The 21,637-nt window shown below is 38.9% G+C and overlaps 1 protein-coding gene across 1 annotated transcript; it reads right to left on the reverse strand.

The window, feature by feature from the left end:
- Positions 1-15,939: 15,939 nt before the first annotated feature.
- Positions 15,940-21,349, reverse strand: LOC148039973 (uncharacterized). The gene is made up of 7 exons (XM_087695426.1): positions 20,746-21,349; positions 19,641-20,027; positions 18,805-18,992; positions 18,383-18,650; positions 16,531-18,120; positions 16,340-16,422; positions 15,940-16,264 (listed from the first exon to the last, which is right to left on the reverse strand). Exons 1-7 carry the CDS (start codon positions 20,824-20,826, stop codon positions 16,225-16,227), a joined length of 2,637 nt encoding a protein of 878 aa, XP_087551552.1. The 5' UTR covers positions 20,827-21,349; the 3' UTR covers positions 15,940-16,224.
- Positions 21,350-21,637: the final 288 nt, after the last annotated feature.

Below are 21,637 nucleotides of genomic sequence, written 5' to 3' on the forward strand. Positions count from 1 at the left end.
TTCATATGAAGATATATGTTGTAAATTTGGAACACCTCTAGAGATTTTGTCAAATAGAGGACCGCATTTTAAGGGAGAATTAATTGATTATCTTTGTGAGAAAATAAAAATAACAAAAAGATTTGCCTCACCATACTATCCTCGATGTAATGGTCTTAACGAGCGATTCAATGGGGAGTTAATAAGAATGTTGTCTAAAATGACAAAGGATCATCCTCAAACATGGGATATTGAGTTGCCAAGTGCTTTGTGGGCTTATCGATTAGCAAGGAAAGAAAGTACAGGTTTTCTCCTTTTAAACTGGTTTATGGAAGGAAAGGCTTACTACCTATAGAGGTAGAAATACCGGCTAAAAAGTTGACTGAAGGAGAGGGAAAAAATTATTTCGCAGACAGGTTGATGAAATTACAAGAAGTGTGTGATCAATATGAGAGAAGTCAAGAAAAAAATTTACGAGAGATTAATTTAAAAATAAAAAACAAAAATATTAAAAAAGGAGATTTAGTTTTGAGATACAACAGTAAATTCGATCATACTTTTCAAAAGAAATTCCAAACAAAGTGGGAAGGACCATTCAAGGTTTCTGAAGTTTTTAAAAATGGGACTTGTGCATTAGAAAATTTGGATGGGAAGACACATAAACAAAGGATAAATGGATATAGATTAAAGAAGTATATATCAAGGTTAATGACAATACAAATAGAGGAAGGGTCAAAACAACAATTTCAACAAATAAATGAGGAAACTGAATGGATGATAGATGTAGCATCACTTTATGAAACCAACTGTTGCACATGAATGTTTACAGACTAGGGGGAGGGCCAAATATGTGAAGGCTGAACTACAAAGAATATAGGATGATGCTCAAAAGCTTCGTGTATCTCGTCAAGAGTTGAATGCATAGGTGCAACAACTAACACAAGAGCTAGTGAGGGTTCGCAGTGATGCTGAGCAGGTTCCAACCATGAAAGCTAGAATGGAAAGCCTCAAGCAGAAGGTTCAACGTGCAAAAAAACTGCATTTGAGTTTGAGAAGAATGCCAACACAGAATTGCTAGAGCAGAGAGTGCAATGGAGAAAAACCTTGTGTTTATGGCCAAACAAGTGGAGAAACTACGTGCAGAATTAATGGATCATGATGGCATACGCAGATTGTAGGCAATTTGGCTATTGACATGAGCAAAAGATAGCAACTATTATGAAGAAATTAACGATTATTTGAGAAGCATGTAACAATGGCAAACGGTCGAAGAAGAAGGCAAGGTGGGCAGCCCATTGATTCGGGATGCTATAATAAGTCAAAAGCAAAAGGGCGGCATATCAAACATTATAACTTTTGAAAGCTATCCATAAAAGCATAAGCTTTTAAGCTTGGTCTTAACGTTTTGGAAGCAAAACGTTGCCGTGATGTTATGAGGACACAGTGTGAAAAAGTATGGAATGCATCATCATCCAACTTCTTTATTGATCTAGAGGGTCAATGTGATCTGAGCCATTAGTACTAGTGTGAGTTGCATGGATTATCCAAAAAATACTAGATTTTTTGATAATTTTAGCCTATTTTTAATATTATTTATTGTAAAAATCTAAAAAAGATTTAAAAAAGCTTCTAGATTAGGATGGCGTGCAAAAAGCTAGTTGCTTTTTCAGCCAATTAGGGGATTTTCACAAGAGGGACAGATTGACGAAATCACGTGTGTCGTGATCGCTTGTAAACAGGCTGAAAATTGCAGATTGAACTGAAAGAAGAAAGAGTGATCTGGGAGATCCATGACCAGGTGTCCTGGAATTTTACCCCCCCTTTCGGAGCCAACGGAGCCATCAGATTTGGGTTCCGAGCAGCAAAGAATGAGCTGTAATTTTTATGCACGTTTTGTTCTACGAAGAAGCTCCATGAGATCTAATGCCTGGAGATTGCTTCTAAGTAGTGCGAAGATTCCAGGTTCTTTCAATACATATTGATTCAATTCATTGTGATTTGTCTTTGTAGTGTTTACCACTTGGGTATTCTCTATCTTCTCTTCCATCTCCTACCTCTACTTCCTTCTACTTATGATCCCCGGTGGATTCGAACTTTCGACAAAAACCCCTCCAACATTGGTGAACCTGACGTGAAAGGTCGTGAGAAGAAGGAAAGACAAGATGGGAGAATCTTCGAATACATTCTCCAATGATGTTTTGCAATGGTTGGTGCAAAATATGAATATGCTTATGCAACTACAACAACAACAACAAGTGATGCAAGCTTCAGCTCAAACAGAAAGTGTTGTGATGAATGCTTTGCAAAAAGTTGAGCATGAGGTGAAGTTATTCAATTGCATGAATGTATCTGCATATGCATATACCTATGCTCAAAAGATGAAATTATTTGGGGTGGCTCAATCTGCATGGAGCCGATATTTTGCACGTGTTACTGTTCATAAACTGAAAGCACAGATTACTGAATTATACTTGCAGGATGCGGACTAGGTAGCCTTCAAGAAGACACTCAGGGAAGAATTTTACATTGAGGACACCAGTTTGATTACGCGCAAAACTTTTCAAGAGTGGGTTTTACAATCCAATAAGGGTCTTGTGGCTACGAAATTATTAAGAGAATTTGAAAGTCGATTTGAGTAGTTGGATCTTGCAGAACAACAAGCTCTTGCAAGTCAAAAAATTGAATTGTTTCTACAAGAAGTTGATCCTGAGCTTCAAGAGAAGCTTGATGATTTGTTGGAGGATCAAATTACAGAGACAAGTTTGAAAACAGAGTGGAGACGTGTCAAGGAAGCTATTACTGCACTTGTGAAGAAGCATAGAAGAAGAAAAGATTATATGTCTCTAGCTTGCCCACTGTTACAAGCAAGACAGTTGATGTATTCAATAAGCCACCTACTTTTATGGCTAACCCTATGGTTGTACATGCTATTGTTCCCTCTGTTAGGGAAGATGTCTTAGATGAATTGGTCAAAGGCATGCGGAATCTTCAATTGAAGGTTACAAAATTGGACAAAAAAGGACAAGAGGAAAGGGGACGGGCAGCAGCCCCTAAGCCTGGAAAAAGATGTGTGTGGTGTGACAGTTTGTAGCATGAGAGAAAGGATTGTGCTGCCTATCAGGAAGCCTTGGCATGACAACTTATCTTTTGGAAAGATGGCAAGATCCATGCACAAGAAACGGGATTGCCTCTTGCTTTGATTTTTGGAAAGGAAGGTATGCAGAAGTTGTTGGAAGACTTGCCTGTCCAAAATGCTTATGCGATGGTACATGCTTCTACTTTTGGTCTACATTTGGATAGAATGCATGGCCAAGTGGTCCAAAGGCTAAACTATGGACACGTGCTTTACATGCAACTAAAAAGAGAAAGGTCACTGATAGTGAAATGTCTCATGCGAGGCAAGACATTCGTGGCATAACTCGTTGGGAATCACCAGTAGATGCATATTCAGAGTATGCATATTTAGCAAATGTACAAAACACGGATGTACTTGTGGAAGAAAAACGAAAAAGAGATTAAGATATTGCAGGGACATCTAAAAGAATGACAAGAAGAAGTGTGGATCAGCCTAAAGCTACAAATCAGCCACCTCCCGAGCATGTTATAGAAGAGGTCAGTCAGGAACAAAAACAAGATAACAAACAAGAGGGTAAAAAGAAGGGCAAGCAACCAGGATATAAGTTGCAATCTGACATTGAGACAGCTACAAATCTTAAGAAGGTTCTTGAAGAACGGATCTTAAACAGTCGGGTGGAATTTACCTTGGAAGAGGTGCTTGGCATTACCAAGCGAGAATTTCATGATGAGATCATTGACATAATTAAAAGGAAGCATCAGTTTCTTGGTGATACCACTAGTGCAGTGCTGTAATTTGAAGAGGAAACTAGTTTGTTGGGTATTCGGGCTGTATGTGAGCATAAAGTAAGTACAGGATTGTCTATGCAGGATGCTACTAATCAATGCACAGCATGTGGAAAAGAGAAGAAAGTGGCTGAAAATGCATTTTCTTGTAGCAATATGCATGGTGGAGTAAGGCAAATGCAACAATATGGAGAAGAGACTCTAGGATTTATTCCTCGAAGTCACTACACAAGAAATCATTGGTTTAGAGCTTCATTGAAACGGTAGTGAAAATAGGGGAACGTGAAACTCTTTATGTTGCTTTACTTGACCATGGGTCTGAGATAAATGTCATTGAGCGAGGATTGTATGAAAATGGTGCATGGCCTGTAGACACTGATCATGGTTGGCGAATGAGGGCTACAAATAATTCTTCAGGGGAGCTCTATGCTATATGTCCTAATGTAAAAGTGACGATTGGTGATGTACAGGAAGAGCAACACTTCTTTGTGCAAGATAATTCCTCATATGTAGTGATTTTGGGACAACCCTATATTACAGGTGTGCGTATGGAAACAAAGGTGCTTGATGATGGTTCTGCTTATGCAAGAGTCAAAAGCAAGGATGGGAGAAAAGCAATCCAATTTCTTACTGTTTGTGTTAATCATCCTAGAAATCAGGATATGCTTCAAGAGTCTCCTTTGGTTCCAAATGCAAGGGAATTCAAAGACCTGGATTTTCATTAAGCACTGTTGTAATGCAAGGCTACAGTAGTGATGTTCAGTGGGTGTACTCGCCTCTTGATGAAATGAAGCATGTATTTACTATTGGTAATTCTCAATTTACAGCAAACAGTTCATGTTGGTTTCAGCCTATGGAAGCTATGTATAGGGTTGAACACATATCTATGAAATGGGCTACTAAGAAACTAAGAGCATTGGAGTTGTTAGCTGAAAATGATGGCATTTCGGGCATCTTTTATGAGCTGAATATTACTGACACTATGGCTGAAATTTCAGCAACTATACATGCAGAAAATGAGGCTGAAAATAGAGTGTTGTCAGTATGTTCTTTGGATATGTATGATGTTATAGCATTGTTTGCTCAGCAGGAAGGATTACAATGGGCTGAAGCACTTGTGGAGACAAAGTATAAGACAGTTAACAAAAAGGTGAAACCAATTGTTGTGCCACTTCCACCAGAGAGTGAGGATATGTATGAAAAAGTGCCAAGGTAGCCAAGCTTACGGGATCCTAAAGATATAGGTCATCAGTTTACATCTGAAACATTACAAGAATTAAAAGTTGGTACAAAAGGGTTTCTTTTGCCTGCTGAGAGAGACTGTTTTATGCGGACGTTGGCTAGACATGGGAAGGCATTTGCATTTAAACCAAGTGAAATAGTTTGTGTGGATCCAAATGTTGTCTCTCCTATGGTTATATTTACTATGCCACATGTACCATGGAACTTGAGGCCTATTCCACTGCCTAAGCTTACTTGCCAAAGCTGATGGATTTGCTAAATGAAAAGATTCACATGAAGATCTTGGAGCCTTCTTCAGCCCCGTACTCAAATCGTTGGTTTACTGTGCCCAAAAAGAATGGGGCTTTGAGATTTATTCAAGACATGCAATCGATCAATAAAGTGACCATAAGAAATGTGGGTGTAGGTCCTATGGTTGATGAATTTGTAGAGGATTTTGCTGTGGCAGAGCAATCTATTCTTTGGGAGATCTTAACTCAGGTTATGATCAGTTTCAGCTTGCAATTGAAAGCAGGGATATCACAACCATGAAGACTCCTTTAGGGTTAGTACGGATATGTACTCTCCCACAAGGTGCAACAAACTTAGTGGCACACATGACAAATGCTATGAATATGGTACTCAGGGATTTTATACCACAATTGACTATGCCCTTCTTGGATGATGTTCTAATCAAAGGGTGTGCAGTGGATGAAAAGAATGAAGAGATGGATGCTCATGGATGCAGCCAGTTTGTTGCAGACCATATTGTGGATTGTGAGAGGATTTTGACACGTCTAGAAGAGGAGCATTTAACTCTTTCTGGACAAAATTCTATCTTTGGAGTTGAAGAGGTTTTGATTGTTGGGCATATGTGTGGGCCTTATGGGCGAAGGCCATCACCAGCAAAAATAGATGGGATTGATAGAATGCAAGATGTATGCATGAATGTATCAGAGGTGCGTAGATTCTTGGGTGCATGTGTGTTCTATTTGATATGGATTCCTCACTTTGCACATGTAGTCGATGTTCTTTATTAGCTTCTAAGGAAAGTCAGAAATTTCATTGGGAAAGGAAGCATTAGAAAGCAATGAAGAAATTGAAGCAACTCTTAAAATCTGCTCCTATATTGAGAAAGGTTGACTATTCACATGGAAAGCCTATCATTATTACTGTTGATACAAGCCCAATCAGAGATTGGATGGACAATTGGGCAAGATGATAAGGAAGGACAAAGATATGCGATTCGCTTTGGTGCTAAAGTATTGACTGAATGACAAAGAAGATATCCACAGGTTAAAAGAGAATTATGGGAAATTGTGACAGGCCTTAAATGTGATAAGGAGTATTTTATGGGTGCTCATGTAGTCATTGAGACCGATTGTTTGCCAGTATTGGGTATGATTACTAGTTGTGCTACTCCGGACATTCCTATGCTCTGGTGGATTGCATACATCAAATCTTTGAACCCTGAATTTCAGCATATTGCAAGAAGAGATAACCCAGTGACATACATGTTTTCTCGAGCATGTTATGAGAATGAAGATGGGATGATGGATGAGGAGGAAGAAGATGACTTTCTTATGGCTGAAAATGATGTTGCAAGAGTAAATTTAGCAATGCAAGGTGTTACTACAGCATTAACACAAGCTTGGACAACAAAGAGAAGACACTTTAGATGTTTTGTATCTTGTGTAGAGGTGCTTCTAGAAGACAAATATACAAGAGAGTGGCTGAGAATTGGTCAATACCTCAGTACATTAACAAAGAGAGATGAATGGTCACATGAGGAGTTTAAGAAAATCAAGAGGAAAGCATATGGGTTTTTTTTTTAAAGATGGATACTTATGGAAACATGCTAAAAAGAAACACGGTATGCCATTGCGAGTTTTGGGTGACAGAGCTTCACAAGTAAAAGTAATGCAAGAATTTCATGAAAGCTTGTGGGCTGGTCATAGAGGTGTTTGGGGTACTTTTACAAAGATCAAAGAAAGATATTGGTGGCAGGGTATGTATAAGGATGTTGGTCACTTTGTGGAAACATGTACGACATGTCAAATGTATTCATCTGTGAGACATCGGGATGGATTGCAACCCACATATCCATTGTCTCTTCATTTTAAGTGGGTGGTGGATTTGGTCACAATGCCTACAGGTCTTTGGCAAATGAGGTATCTTGTGCTTGCTCGTGAAGACTTGACTAATCAAGTGGAAGGGAAAGCTTTACGTACTAAGACAAAAAATACTGTGTGTACTTTTCTCTTAGAAGAGATCTTTTGTCAGTATGGTTGTGTGGGAAAAATTACAGCAGATAGGGGTTAGTTGGATGCAGATGAAGCTCATGATTTCTTTGCACCGTTGGGGATAAAGCTTGCTTTAACTTCAGCCTATAAACCTAAAGGAAATGGAAAAAGTGAAAGAGGTCACCCACCTATTGTGAAGCCATTGGCGAAAGCGTGTGGAGAGAAGGTAAAAGAGTGGCCACGATTGCTCCCTTATGCTTTGTGGGCCGACAGAACAACTCATAGTGTTGTTACAGGATATATGCCTGCAAAATTGATGTATGGTCAAAAACCTATCATGCTAATAGAAGAGATGACAGTCACATGGAGTGTGTTACCTTGGGAGAAGGAGTTGAATCGAGAGGAGTTGTTGGCCTTACGCATTAGACAGTTGCAAAGAAAGTCAGAAGACATAGAGGCAGCAACTAGCAACAACTGCAAAGTTAAGGGCAGCAAGGATACATAACAAGAAATGGTTTGAAAAAAGACATAAATTGAGACCAAGAACTATACAAGATGGGGATTGGGTATTAGTTTATGATAACAGTTTAGATAACCAACATAGTGCCATGCGTAAAGTTTCCAAAAGATGGTTTGGACCCTATGTGGTAAGACAGGTGTTTGATAATGCTACTTATGCATTAAATGAGCTGGATGGGATAGTCATCAAACTTCCAGTAGGAGGGAAAAGAATGAAATTATTCAAAAGGCAGGAATCTACTATATATGAGTTGCCAAAATTGGAAGAAAATAGTGGTCCTGATACAGGGGCTAGCCATGAAGATATGGAAGATGAAGAAGTAAAGCATATGGTTGCAGAGGATGAGGAGGACTCAGAATCCGATGACAACTAGGATTTTGGCACATATTAGAGGATGTGCAGGTTCAGAGGGGGTGGATGTCATGATGTTATGAGGACACAGTGTGAAAAAGTATGGAATGCATCATCATCCAACTTCTTTATTGATCTAGAGAGTCAATGTGATCTGAGCCATTAGTACTAGTGTGAGTTACATGGATTATCCAAAAATACTAGATTTTTTTATAATTTTAGCCTATTTTTAATATTATTTATTGTAAAAATCTAAAAAAGTTAAAAAAAAAGCTTCTAGATTAGGATGGCGTGCAAAAAGCTAGTTGCTTTTTCAGCCAATTAGGGGATTTTCACAAGAGGGACAGATTGACGAAATCACGTGTGTCGTGATCGCTTGTAAACAGGCTGAAAACTGCAGATTGAACTGAAAGAAGAAAGAGTGATCTGGGAGATCCATGATCAGGTGTCCTGGAATTTTACCCCCCCTTTCGGAGCCAACGGAGCCATCAGATTTGGGTTCTGAGCAGCAAAGAATGAGCTGTAATTTTTATGCACATTTTGTTCTACGAAGAAGCTCCATGAGATCTAATGCCTGGAGATTGCTTCTAAGTAGTGCGAAGATTCCAGGTTCTTTCAATACATATTGATTCAATTCATTGTGATTTTTCTTTTTAGTGTTTACCACTTGGGTATTCTCTATCTTCTCTTCCATCTCCTATCTCTACTTCCTTCTACTTCTGATCCCCGGTGGATTCGACCTTTCAACAAAAACCCCTCCGACAACATATAAAAAATCCTTAGGCTTTATAAAAAGCTAAAAGGAAATACCAAACGTATGCGCATTGAAAATTCCTATATAAGAAGAGCAGAGTGGAGAATTAGGGGGTGCCCTTTCAGTCTTCTTGTATCTTGTGAGAGATGTGAGAGGAGGGTCACATGCGAGAGAACAAACTCTTGTTGTGCAAACTAGTGAAGTCGAGAAATTTGGAGATTGTGGTGTTGAGCGTCGGCTCAAGGCTTTCAAGGCATAAGAATACAATTCACTAGGTTTTGTCTTCGAATTGATAGTGTTTTTGAAATTTGGGTTAAAGTGATGCTCTACCCGCATTCAGTTTTTTTAAGTTGTTTTGAGCTACGAGAGGCATTGTTTGTTTGGCGTGTGGTTCTGTGTGTGGTTCAAGTAGTGTTTGTTGAAACATTAAAATTTCTTGTGTTGAGTTGTGCATCGGACAAAGTCAATTTCCTCAACCGGCACTCCTTAACGTCTCGTTATTGAGTTGTGAGTGAGGCTTGCTCTCGATCACCACTTGCGTAACAACGCCATGAGTCTATGATACCCTTTCTTGACCAACATTGCCTTATAGTGATCACTAGATCCATGGGACTTATGCCCATTTCTTCATTTATAGCATTATCACAGTGCTCATTACCCACAACATCCTCAAAATTAGTGACCTATATATCCTACACAACCTTAGCTATACATACATAGCTATCACATGTCAATCATTACACGATTTTTCTTACTCTAGTTGACCTATGTGGATCTGGATCACTACCAAGTGCCTTATCATCCTCTTGTGCCTTCCTTGCACCAGGTCTCTTAATAGATGGAATCTCAAAAGCTTCATCCAAGCTTTGCTTGAAAACCATTTAAACCCACATGAATATGAGAGAAACCTAATGATACAATAGTCATAATATGTAAGTCCCCAACCTTCCCCTTACCTTTTCTTAACACATGAGATATACTTCCTAGAGTGATCTATGATGATAATCTACCACTTCAAATTCTATCAATAGACTCGTGACTAAGAGACTCATGTGGCCCATTCAATTTCACTTGTTTTCTATACAATCACACCTTCATGCACATCAATCCTAATTGTATTTTTCACATTGCCATACAAGCTGCTCATTTTACCAAAAATAATATCCTTGCTAACTCTCAACTCATGTATAGTCGGGTTATAGCATCTATATCCCTTCTACTCAAGACAGTATTCTACAAATACACCATTTTCTACTTTGGGATCCGATTAACTATGCAACTCATCAAGAATATGCACATAAACAATACACCCAAATACTTTCAAATGAGACATATTTGGCTTTTTACATGTATAATTCTCTTCAAGTGTCGTACCATGTATAGTACCCATAGGTGTTCTATTCATAATATATGCAACAATAGCAACTACTTCAACCCAATAGTAATGAGATAAGTCTCTTTTAAACATAATGCTTGAGCCACCTCTGCATTATACCTATATTTTTCATCCACAACTCCATTTTGCTACAAAGTGTACCTCCATGTAAATTGTACTTGGTGCGCAGATCGGACGTTGTATGCTCGCGTAGTGAATGCCAAAAGGTCCCCAAGAACAATGAACTCTACTTTTTGCACAAGTTACAAGGTAAAAAGCATGAACGACAAGAGCAAGAGACCAATTGGGTGCAATCTCCCCCTATGCCTTGTGTGAGCGCTCCACAAAGCATGTATTTTATGTATATTTCATCTTCATGCTCAATAATAGCCCAATTTACAAAAATATAGCAAGCTTTTAGCTTTTGAGTTTGCTTTAACACAAAAATAGGAATAAAGCTAATGGACGATGCCCAAAGAGTCTGGCACGCCCAATACAATGTCCAATTAGAAATAACATAACCGTGCGCCCATGCGCATACAAAATAATAATAAATAATCGATGCCTCAATAAATAGGCATGATAAAATATAGGCATGGCGCCTATCAGAATATAATCCATAAATCGAATACTCGCTATCCTCCAATGCTTTCCTCCGCCACTGCTGCTATCTCTATACATCAATTGAAGCATTCACAATCGTTAGTAAAATAATATAATTAAACCGACAAAAGTGAATACCTAACAGTCTTCAGCTACATAAATAAATCAACTGGTTAGAAATAAATCCTAACCTTAATTTATTACGAGTGCGCACTCAAAACTCATAAACGTTTATTAATTTAATATGCATTTTGCGGAATCACCCACTATGGAATCACCCATGTACACACTAAATTAATGAAACGCCCGAAAAAAACAAGCGTCCCCATCAACTTCTCGCACAAAGAATCCACTTTGTATATGAGCCCCGGTCATCAAAGTTTATGGAATCCACCGTGGCACGAAATCCACCGTGAAATATGCCTCCTGGCATCAGTACTTAAATATTACTTTTTTGCAAAAAATCAAAAAGGCCATTTGAGAAGTACTCTTGTCCTCCATCCAACCTTAGGTATTTAATATGCAACCCTAATTTCTTCTCAACCAAAGATTTAAGCTTTTAATAAAAGTGAACACCTCACTTTTCTTATGCATAAAATAAACCCATATTTTTCATGTATGATCATCAATGAAGGAAACATAATACTTAAAACCACTCATAGTTGCAGTCTTTGTAGAAGGCCACATATTAGATTGTATCAAGTCAAGTGGTTTCTTGTATATGCTTTTCATGTGGAAATGCATGCCTTACTTGCTTTCCAAATTGACATGTTGCACATCCTTCATATATCCCATCAACTCTAAACTTTAATAAGTCATCCACAATATGTTTTGACTGCATATTTTTCAAACATGCACATTTATATGACCAATTTACTTATGCCAAATTTCAATGTCAACCACAACACCTGAACCTTATACTAATATAGCAACACCTATTTCAGATAAATCTATATCAAGAGTAAAAAAATTGCTAGCATGCTTACCTTTTGTAATCAACTTATAACCATTTCTAGGGTCCTATAGGGGACAACCATCAGATGTGATCAAATCTACAATCCATGTTTCACCATTTGACTAACAAAAACTAAGTTTTTTAGCTATGTTTGGTACATGTAGCACATCAACTAAGTTTTTTATTTTACCATCCTATATACTCAAGGAAACATTGCCATATGAATAATGGCATGGGCTATATCATCCCCTATCTTCATATAAATTGGAGATTCTAGATTGCACATCTCTCTAAATCACTCTCCATGAGAAGTCATGCGACTAGAGAGACTTGATTCTACATATCATACATCATTTTTAGATGAACCATCAGTGGTCAATATAAATAAAATGTTGCAACAAAGAGCTACTCACTTATGTCATCATTATTTTTGCTAGTGGAAGCATAATTATCTTGCTTCTTTTCTTCATTTATAATTTTAGTCTTCTTTTTTAGACAATTATTAGATATGTGGCCTTTCTCACCGCAATGCCAATATTCTCTATTGTCACTTGAGCTTTGCTATTTTCAATTAAAATTTCAACTTTCCCTCTTTTTCTCCCCCTTCCTTCCCTTCCTTGAAATTTCCCTCCCCTATTTTGATATGCATTATAACTTTAACCATGACCACCACCACTGCAACATCGACCACAACCTCTATCTTTGCTAATAAAGTAAAGCACATGTCCCATATGTGCTCTTACTTTGAGAATAAGAGGAATCCAAGCCAAGGTTTTTTTCCTCAAGTATTATCATAGAAATTAAATCTACAAAGTTAGAAATATCATCCCTAGTACTCATAGATGACCTAAAGCTCTTGTACTCATCTCCAAGCATCTAAACATGCTCCTGCAATATCATCAACTACTACATTGATAAATCCAAGAGCTTTCACAATACTCTTGATCTTTAATGCATAGTTATTGATGAAAATTTTACCTATTTTAGATTTGATTTGAGCTATAGCTTTTTTGGCCTGTGTGTTTGTCTCAAACAACCTTGTTAGATCCTTCCAAGCAATAATGGGGTTTTAGATTCCTACAAATAGCCCACCATACTATTGATGATATTCATAGATAGCCAATTTATCACTTTATATTTGCTCCCAATCCTTCTTAGCCTTTGTTTGTTCTCTATAATAGTATTTCATTGAGGAACGGGTGCAACTACCAGATCTCCAATAATATAATTACAAACAACTTCACTGGTTGAGATAGGGAAACAAATGACATTTCAACATAATATAATAATATAATTTGTTTCCATATCTCATTTATTGAGATGTCATGGCATATTGTGGATGGCATATTTCAACAAATGAGATAGGGAAACAAATGGCATCTCAACAAATGGGATAGGGAAAGAAAGAAAGAAACCAAAGAGAAGGATGGATAAATTTCCAAATATTATCAAAAAAAGTATAAAGAGAGATTCAAGATTTCTATGGATGAAGTCTAATTGTGTTGATGAGTTTGTTGTGAACATAAACAACAAAGAGAGGGTGGAAATCTCTTTGAATGATTGTAGAGACCTTGGAAAGTTCTTAGGTACAATTAGGAAATATTTACTTTGCAAGAATTTTCTTTAAGTGAAGAGAACTAGGATTGGAATTACGAGGACCTTGAGATTGAAATGGATAAGACCATGTCGACGCGTTGGCTAGGTAAGAGATAGCCATTAGAGCTCGCTTGAAACGCTTGAAACAATAAGCGGTCCGTGGGTCTTGGCGGTTGAGCGAAAGCTCCCACAAGTTTATTGTATTATCTCATCTTCTTTCAGTTTTTGTTCTTTAAGTCCTTGAACTCTTTCTAGTGGTTTTGCACATTCTCTCATTGAGGCCTATTATATGATGTGCTTGTGAATACCTACTAGAATTTGGTGTGTTTATTTAAGAAAGAGTTTTAACTTTGGTACTTATGTGTAAATGTGAGACTAGTATGTATTTAAAATCTTGTGCTTGTGTGATTACATGTGTGTCCTTGTGATCCAAAGTGTCAATAAATTCATATATGGAAGAAGGTTTCACCTTAGAAGCCTCTAAAGGCATCCACCCTCTTGGCATGTCAAAATAAGAAAAATGGGGAGAAGAGTCACCATGCCACATACTCCTCTCTTCGTGAATTAGACTACCTCCACATTTCCAATCCACCATATGTTTTCTCATACTTGCCAATTGTTAAACACTCCTCCATACTTTACTTTGTTCTACCATCTTAATCTTCAACATGTAGTATTATGAATTCTCTTTAGCCCCTTCACCAACCAACACTACATTGCTAACTCTAAACCCCCCTTCACCACCCAACAACACCAACCTCAACCCACATCTACCAAAGGACAAACAAAGCAATGGGGTTATACCTTCAAAGTATCAACTATTTGTCAACAAGCAACAACTCATAGGATTGGATGTGTACATCTTAAATGGTCTACAAATCGATTCCCTTCAATTGCACAACTTTGCAACATCCTACATCCTTCAAGATGATGGCCCTCTTGGGTTCAAGTAAATGTCCCAATAAAAAGTGATGCATTGCACTATCACATATTACATATTACCTTTAAAAAGCATCAACTATAGCAATGGCAAGCTCCTAGTAAAACTAACTATTGAATTATTTCTTGAGCAACTCCATTGCATTAAATGCATCATGCCCACCATCAAAGGGTGTTGAAGCTCCAAACCAATCTAAGCCAACGTTTGGCAAGAGAGATAAGGCTCCCTAAGTTCCAAGAAACTTAGGCCTCACGTAGACACAACATTTCAACTAAAAAATCCCTCCACAACCACCTTTTTATCAAAAATTTATCTTTGAAACCCCCATGTTAAGGCCATTTAACAATTCTTACATAAGTTTTGAAAAGATATATATTCCCCTTTATTGATTTTCGAAGTTTCTCTCCCCATTAAGCATCTCCTATTGGCTTTCAGCCCAAAAACCAACTTGGATGAACATAAAACGGTCTTTAAGACCCAATAAACACCTCAAACCAAAACCTGAACCGCCTTGCATGAACATCTTTGCAATAAAGATCAAGGGACCTGTCCACACCAAGCCCAAGTTCGCTATCAGACTGCCAACTCCCTGGCAAATCTATAGCTTCACATGCTGTCAGGTGTGATACGAATGTGGACTGTGAACCCTTCTGAGCCATCGAGTAAAGAAACGTGTAGAGTTTTCTATTCGTTAGCATAGCATTTTGTATATTCCTAAGAAATTGTCGCAAATGTGGGCTTGGAATCGGTGCCCAATTTACAGTGTTCATTTTTGAAGGGCTAGTCTGTATTTTCTCCTGAAGGTCTCTCTATGATCTTGCCCTTCCACTTGAAAGTCACTTTTTAAAATATAGCCTTCGAATTTTGTGTGCAATAAATATTACCTTTCAAGATCTAAACCTTGTGCAAATAAGCTTTTTAATCAAAATCACTTAACAACGATAAAATTCTAATTCATATGTAAGATAACTTTTTCATTCAATTTATACTATACATATTTGATTTAATCAACTCTATTATGAACCATTAATATAGCCTTAATAACTAGGCATTGGGCAATTAGATTAATACATTTATTTATAATGCAATATACTAATTTTTAAAGAAAAAACTGCCCTTTGAACGCAATGCTAAAAAAAATTTGCCCTTCTCCAAGAAGGGCAAATTTTTTATTTTGCCTTTCAAATGCATTGCTTTCAATATTTTGGGATTCTCCGGCAGGTCAATAATGGCCCAGAAGGGCTGTGCAACCTTCAAAAAACTGGTTGTGACCCTTGGGAGACAAGTTCGAGGTTAAAGTAGGTTCCTCCGGTTAGCACAGAGGCATGCAGTTTCTGAAATTGTGCTAAAATGATTATCTGTATCGTTCTAACTTTATCAGACCTCTCCGAAGAGACTAAAGTGACTAATTTTAGCCTGTGCGAACTACAACCCGAACTTTTCACTATCGCATTGGACAAGGTCAGGCAATAATCTCTCTCTCTCTCTCTCTCTCTCTTTTTCTCTCTCTCTCAAACAAGGATAATGTTGCTACAGAAGTCGTATAATGACAGGAAGAAGGGGTTCACAAGACTTGGCTGCACGATCAGAAAAGAGCAAACGTCTTTCATGTAATGATGATAACAGAGGAGTGCATGATTTTCTAGGATTTAAAGCTTGCGATGGAAGGTGATTTTCTAGGAATTCACATTTGGCAATTCAGAAGGCAAGAGACCCACATTATTCCAAGGAAAAATGGATTTGTATATACCATCTCTTTGGATTAGTAACAGAAGTATATAGTACAAACTCATATAATGTCACTTGATTCTTCTCCTGCGGCCTGTCTAGTTTATTTCAGTTGCCATCGCTCCTGCAAAAAGTTTCCTGCGAGAAGATTCAATGTTAGAAGTTAGCTGAGACTCACAGACCTGGGTAAAGACAAGTTTTGATTGCACCCACTTCTGGAAGGCACGGTCTTGTTTCGCCAATGCTCGCTCAAGCCTCACCTCAAAAGGGGTGGCATGCCAGCTAACCTTCTGGTCCTGCAAAAAAGCATAAAAACGTGTCTTTTCAACACAACAGAGAGAGAGCTTGATAGTGCACAACTTTCTGTGGCTGCACACTTGAAAGAGCCAGCTTGTGATTACTACCTCCTTATACTTGTTTGTGGAGTTGGGAATCCCTTTGCCATCCCACCACTTCTTCGTGGTAGCATGACTCCAGTGTGCTGCTACCATTCCCAAGATCGGCCTATCCTCTGCAGGATTGGATGGAGATCCTTTGTTATGCAGATGGTTCGCTGGTGTTTCAACCTGCGCAACTGAAACTGAGATTTTCCTGGATGGTGTAAACTGCAGCTTGACTGTGCATTTGTTACTTGAGCTCCCTGAGATTGGAAGCTGGCTGTATGGTGGTGTTTGAGACTCCAAAGGTGATGAGGCTACAGTCGAGGTAGAGGGGGTTAGCTCCTCAGTTGGTGCACCCGAATTAGTTGAAGAGGTTGGTGGGTTATAGATTTGTGGAGAGGAAGAAGAGATGGTACTAGAAGGAGAAGCTTTGTTGCATCCGCTTGCTGGCCCATGACACTGAGTATGCATCAAAAGCTCGTTCATCTGAGAATCTCGGCCTGGTGATTGTACAAGAGGAAAACTATCACCACTGAAGTATGACTCACCCTGAGATGCCAGGCTGCTTTTGCCTGTGCATGGAGCTTCAATATCTTTCCTTGAAGTGATAGATTCCAAACAGGTAGCATAAGGATCGCAGTCTGGAGAAACCAGCACCCTTGCTACCATTGTCGGGGTCTGCTCAGTTTGACTGCTACTACAATCACAATTGACAAGCTTCAAGTTTTCCTTTTTCAGCAACCCCTTGGTTGAGCTACTGCACCCTTCATCAATCTGCTGCTGTGCTAAATTTGACTGCACTATGGACTTCCTCTCCACTGAAATCCCATTTTCAGGTTGACATTGCCTGCAAGAACTTGCATCATCCATTTGGGAAACATTCAAAGGATGACCATTTTGTGCAGCTCCTGCTGTGCTACACTCAGATGAGATTTCAGACAATGCATCAGCCAACTCAAGCAACTCAGTCGAACTGGCCACCTGCGAGCAATCCTGGAATGACTCCTCATAAGGTAGATGCACAAGATGGGAATGATGGTGCTCTGAATAACTATGCATTCTAGAAGCCTTAGCAAAGCAATCTCCTGCAATAACACATTTGTTTCCATCTGCTCCAGTATCAAAACTTGCATTTTCTGACTCAGCAACTGCCCCTGTATCTGTGCTGGAAGTCATCTCCCCGTGAAAAAGTTCCATGGAAGTGGCCTGCAGAGTACTATTACTGGAGGAGACAACAGACACAGGCTGGGCCTGAGAAGCTTCTGGGCTGAAAGCAAACAAACATTTGGAAGCTTCATCCAAATGCTTACCACTGAGATCTGTTTGCTCAATATTTCTTCCATAGGAGTTCAACCCAGACAATTCTTTGTTACTTGACTCTTTAGTTGTAACCTGCTCACCACTAAAACTGCTAGTGGCTTCATCTTCAACTAAAATGAATCCTGAGAAAGAGAGAGCACTACAAGATCTTCTGTCCCTGATAACTTCTACGCATCCAGAGTCACCTTGAGATGGACTGTCAATCTTCAACTTCACCATCGAGTTTGCTTTGAAGCTTGCACTGTCCTTATCAAATGTGTTGTGAGACTTGTAGCCATTAGAAACACTGCCAAGCTGCAGACAAACGTAGCAAGATATCAATTTACAGCCTTGATCAACATTGCCTCACCTACAGAAAGTCATCAGTAACCACTCAGTCTTTTGGGCACGACAAGCTCAAAGGGCTTCAATTTAATCTAGCTTATAAAAGTTGAACTTACCTCGGACATTGGTTCAGAGAAAGCAGATACAGAAAGTCATCTGTAACCACTCAGTCTTTTGGGCATGACAAACTAAAGGGGTTCAATTTAATCTAGCTTATAAAAGTTGGACTTACCTCGGCCATCAGTTCAGAGGAAGCAGATACAGATATTTCATCATAAGAGTGTTCCAGTCGATACTGATCTTCATTTTTACTAGATGATAACACACTATCAGTCAACAATGTCATGCTGCCTTTCATTGATGGGTCTCCTTTTAAATCATTAGAAAAATTGATGACTCCAGCTGCAGTGCCCAGGCTTATCTCTTCTGTACATTGTGTATTGATATCATATTTAGCCTGCAAATCTCTATCTACATTGATTGAAGACTCTTCGATATTTCTGTGAAGTGAATAAAATACATTAAGAGAAGACATAAGAGATTGCTAATGCTCAGAAGTATCAAAGCTATCAGAGGGGTAGACACATATCAAATGTAGCATTCTTTTCAGGGGTGTAAAGCCCTTGATACTGATAGATTGAGTAGTGCTCAAACCTCTTATGATGCATCGAAGGCTGTACAACTGCCTCCTTGAGCTCAATTTTTGCCCACAAAGACTGCAACAGCAATGACTGTTGATCATCTTCAAGTTGATCCTCTGAACCCTTTCCCAAGTTCTCAAGTGCACTCTTGAATGCATTTGGAGACTCCAACACCTTGCTCCATTTCTTAAGGGATTTAATCTGCAAAAGCATTGTAAAGCACATGACTCAGCAGCAAATTATCAGAATGAGGTCTAACATGAAAGATTCCATGCTAGCATGGATTAGAGGACATGATTAGATAGCAAATAGGAGTTTCAAACAGTCATGTCCAGTTCATACTTCACAATTATGCAAACCTGATAATGTCAGCTATCCTTCACCACCAATTCACAAAAAGTGCAACTATAATTTCACCCTTTGCATCATCCAGAGGATTCCAAGATCTTAACAAAGCTGAGCAGGTTGATTATTCCTAATTGCAGCAGCATTGCTTCACAACTACTTAGCACCTCACTGCTTTGCACTAACAGTGGTGGTTATTTGCACTGTTGTATGAAGTTCACAGCTCCTTACTGTCAATTCACAGATAGTATGCTGTTTGAAAATGTGAACAAAGCTGAAATCCATGCATATCAAATCTGTAAAATGGCACTAGCTATCGAGGTGCCTTTGATTCAACATTAATCAGTACATATATATATCAACAATCAGAACTCAGATTTTAAACATATCGATACTGAGCAGCAATAGACTTGGTGGTCAATGTAATATATACAGCATCCTAAACGATTGCATCAACATGGACAAATTCCTAAATGAGTCAGGTATAGACAAGCTAGGTTTCACCTCATTAGTGAGACTTTGTGCCTGGTCTGCTTCTTGTTCAAGCTTTTGATTAAGGCTCTCAATCTCTTCTTCAAGTTGATCCACACATAACCATGCATCAGAGGATCGCTTTCCAGCAGACAATTTTCGTCGTTCTTTCTTAATCTTTGTTGAAATGCTCCTTTCCAAGCCATGATCAACATCATGAGTGCTGGCATCCAATTCATTTTCCTGTGATACAGAATTTAGTTGGACTTTCTCGTCCTTAGCATTTGGCAGGTTAAGATGGCCCGTCTCTTGATGAAGAGTCAGAGGATTGGACTGAATGGTATCTGTTTCACATTTGAATCCCCTAGATGTTTTAGTTCTAGAATGTATCTTCTCAGCCTGCGAGTCATGTACTTGTATCTGTAAAACAGGTGGATAAAACTATCAAATTCACATGTTGAGAATGCCTAGAGAGATATATCAAGCATTAAGATCTGACAAGTGTGTGATCATTGACATGAGAGACAACATACTGAGGGACTACCATACAATGACTCCTGGTGTCATTTAAATAGGTTTGTGGAGTTTGAGCATGAAATTACTTCGCAAGTTGGGCAGCTAAGATACAGCAGACAGGTGGCCTTACCATTGTGATAAAATTTAAGAATAGATGTTTAATGCAGACAGCATATGGCTCATGGTGCAAATCAATGTTCCAAATTGGTGCAGTATAACAAGAAGTTTTAGACATTTTCCCATGTAGGAATCCCCATTTCTCAAAGTCCAGCAGCAGCACAAGCAAGGTACCAGACAGGCTAGGAGCTCATGATGTCAACACTACTACATGGAAATAACAGAGTTTGCGGAGGGTGACTAAAACTTCTTGGCTGTGCACTTAAGCTTTCAGTCTCTGCATTCTGACAAGAACTAACCCTGACACCTCTCGTTGTTTTCCCATTGAGTACATGGTGGCTCACGATGTAAACACTATTACGTAGGATCTCCATTATAGTTGGAAGATGAGTAAAACTCCTTGTGCATACGCACATAAGCTTTCAGCCCCTGCATTGCAAGAATGACTACCAAATCCAATGTTGGAAATTTTTAATTTTACAAACGTCTCAAGACAATGGCTTACTTGCAGCAGAGAGGCTTCTTTCGCCGGAGCACCAGAGAGTCTTTTCCTCCATTTGAAACAGCCAAACAGCCAGCAGCCCATGGCGTGTGCAAAAGGTCATGTGAGGTTCTTATTTGCCAAAGATGGTGCCATTGAAATCCCCATAAGCTCTGTGGCCATATGCATTGCCGTCTTCCCTAGCAAAATGTACTTCTCTGAGATTTCACTCTTCTGAGCTTTACTTCCCTTTGTGTGATCTGCTAACGCCTCACTACTGCTACTTTGTCCAGTGCTGCTGTTCTTTCTTTATAGAACTAGGTCAAGCTCAACCTAAATTCTCCTTCCTGCTGCCCCTGTAAAGTCTTTCTTCGACTGCTTCGTTTCCTGACCCGATACTTCTTCTTCTTCCGAGTGTAAAGATTGCACAAAAAGCCTGGATAGAAAAGACGGGAGAACAACCCTGTCTCTCTCGTCTTCCCTTCTCTTCTGTCTAAAAGGGAAGCATCGAGGAGAACATGGGGAGAGACTCGAGAGTCAAAAAAGCATTAGAGAAAACTATAAAGACAGGACAAATGGACTCGCAAAAGCTTCTCACGATGGCGGTGACGATGAGAGAGAGAGAGAGAGAGAGAGAGAGAGAGAGAGAGTGTGTGTGTGTGTGTGTGTGACGCGTCTGTGAGAGAGAGAATGCAAATCAGAGAGAAAACGAAGGTCGTGGGAAGAAGTGGGAGACACTCGTGCGAATTGTATTTTAAATAATAAAATAAGCAATCAAGCTCGCAAAGAATTTGGAAAATAAAATTTGGAAATTGCCCGGGAAATTCAAGAAAGAGGCGGATTAATAATTAGCGCCGCAGCCCTAGAGAGAGAGCGAGAGAGAGAGAGAGAGAGAGAGAATATTTTTTCAAATTTA

Source organism: Lygodium microphyllum, chromosome 2, assembly GCF_053477565.2.
Source record: "Lygodium microphyllum isolate KBCC chromosome 2, Lygodium_microphyllum_v1.1.10, whole genome shotgun sequence".
Lineage (NCBI taxonomy): Eukaryota > Viridiplantae > Streptophyta > Polypodiopsida > Schizaeales > Lygodiaceae > Lygodium > Lygodium microphyllum.

What these genes read in the sequence shown, in the direction of transcription:
- LOC148039973 (XM_087695426.1), bottom strand. Translation starts at nt 20,826, where the DNA reads ATGGGCTGCTGGCTGTTTGGCTGTTTCAAATGGAGGAAAAGACTCTCT. An exon ending in AAGAAGCCTCTCTGCTGCAA is followed by an intron (nt 20,028 to 20,745) that starts GTAAGCCATTGT and finishes CCTGTTTTACAG; the next exon opens with ATACAAGTACATGACTCGCA. An exon ending in CCACAAACAAGTATAAGGAG is followed by an intron (nt 16,423 to 16,530) that starts GTAGTAATCACA and finishes GCTTTTTTGCAG; the next exon opens with GACCAGAAGGTTAGCTGGCA.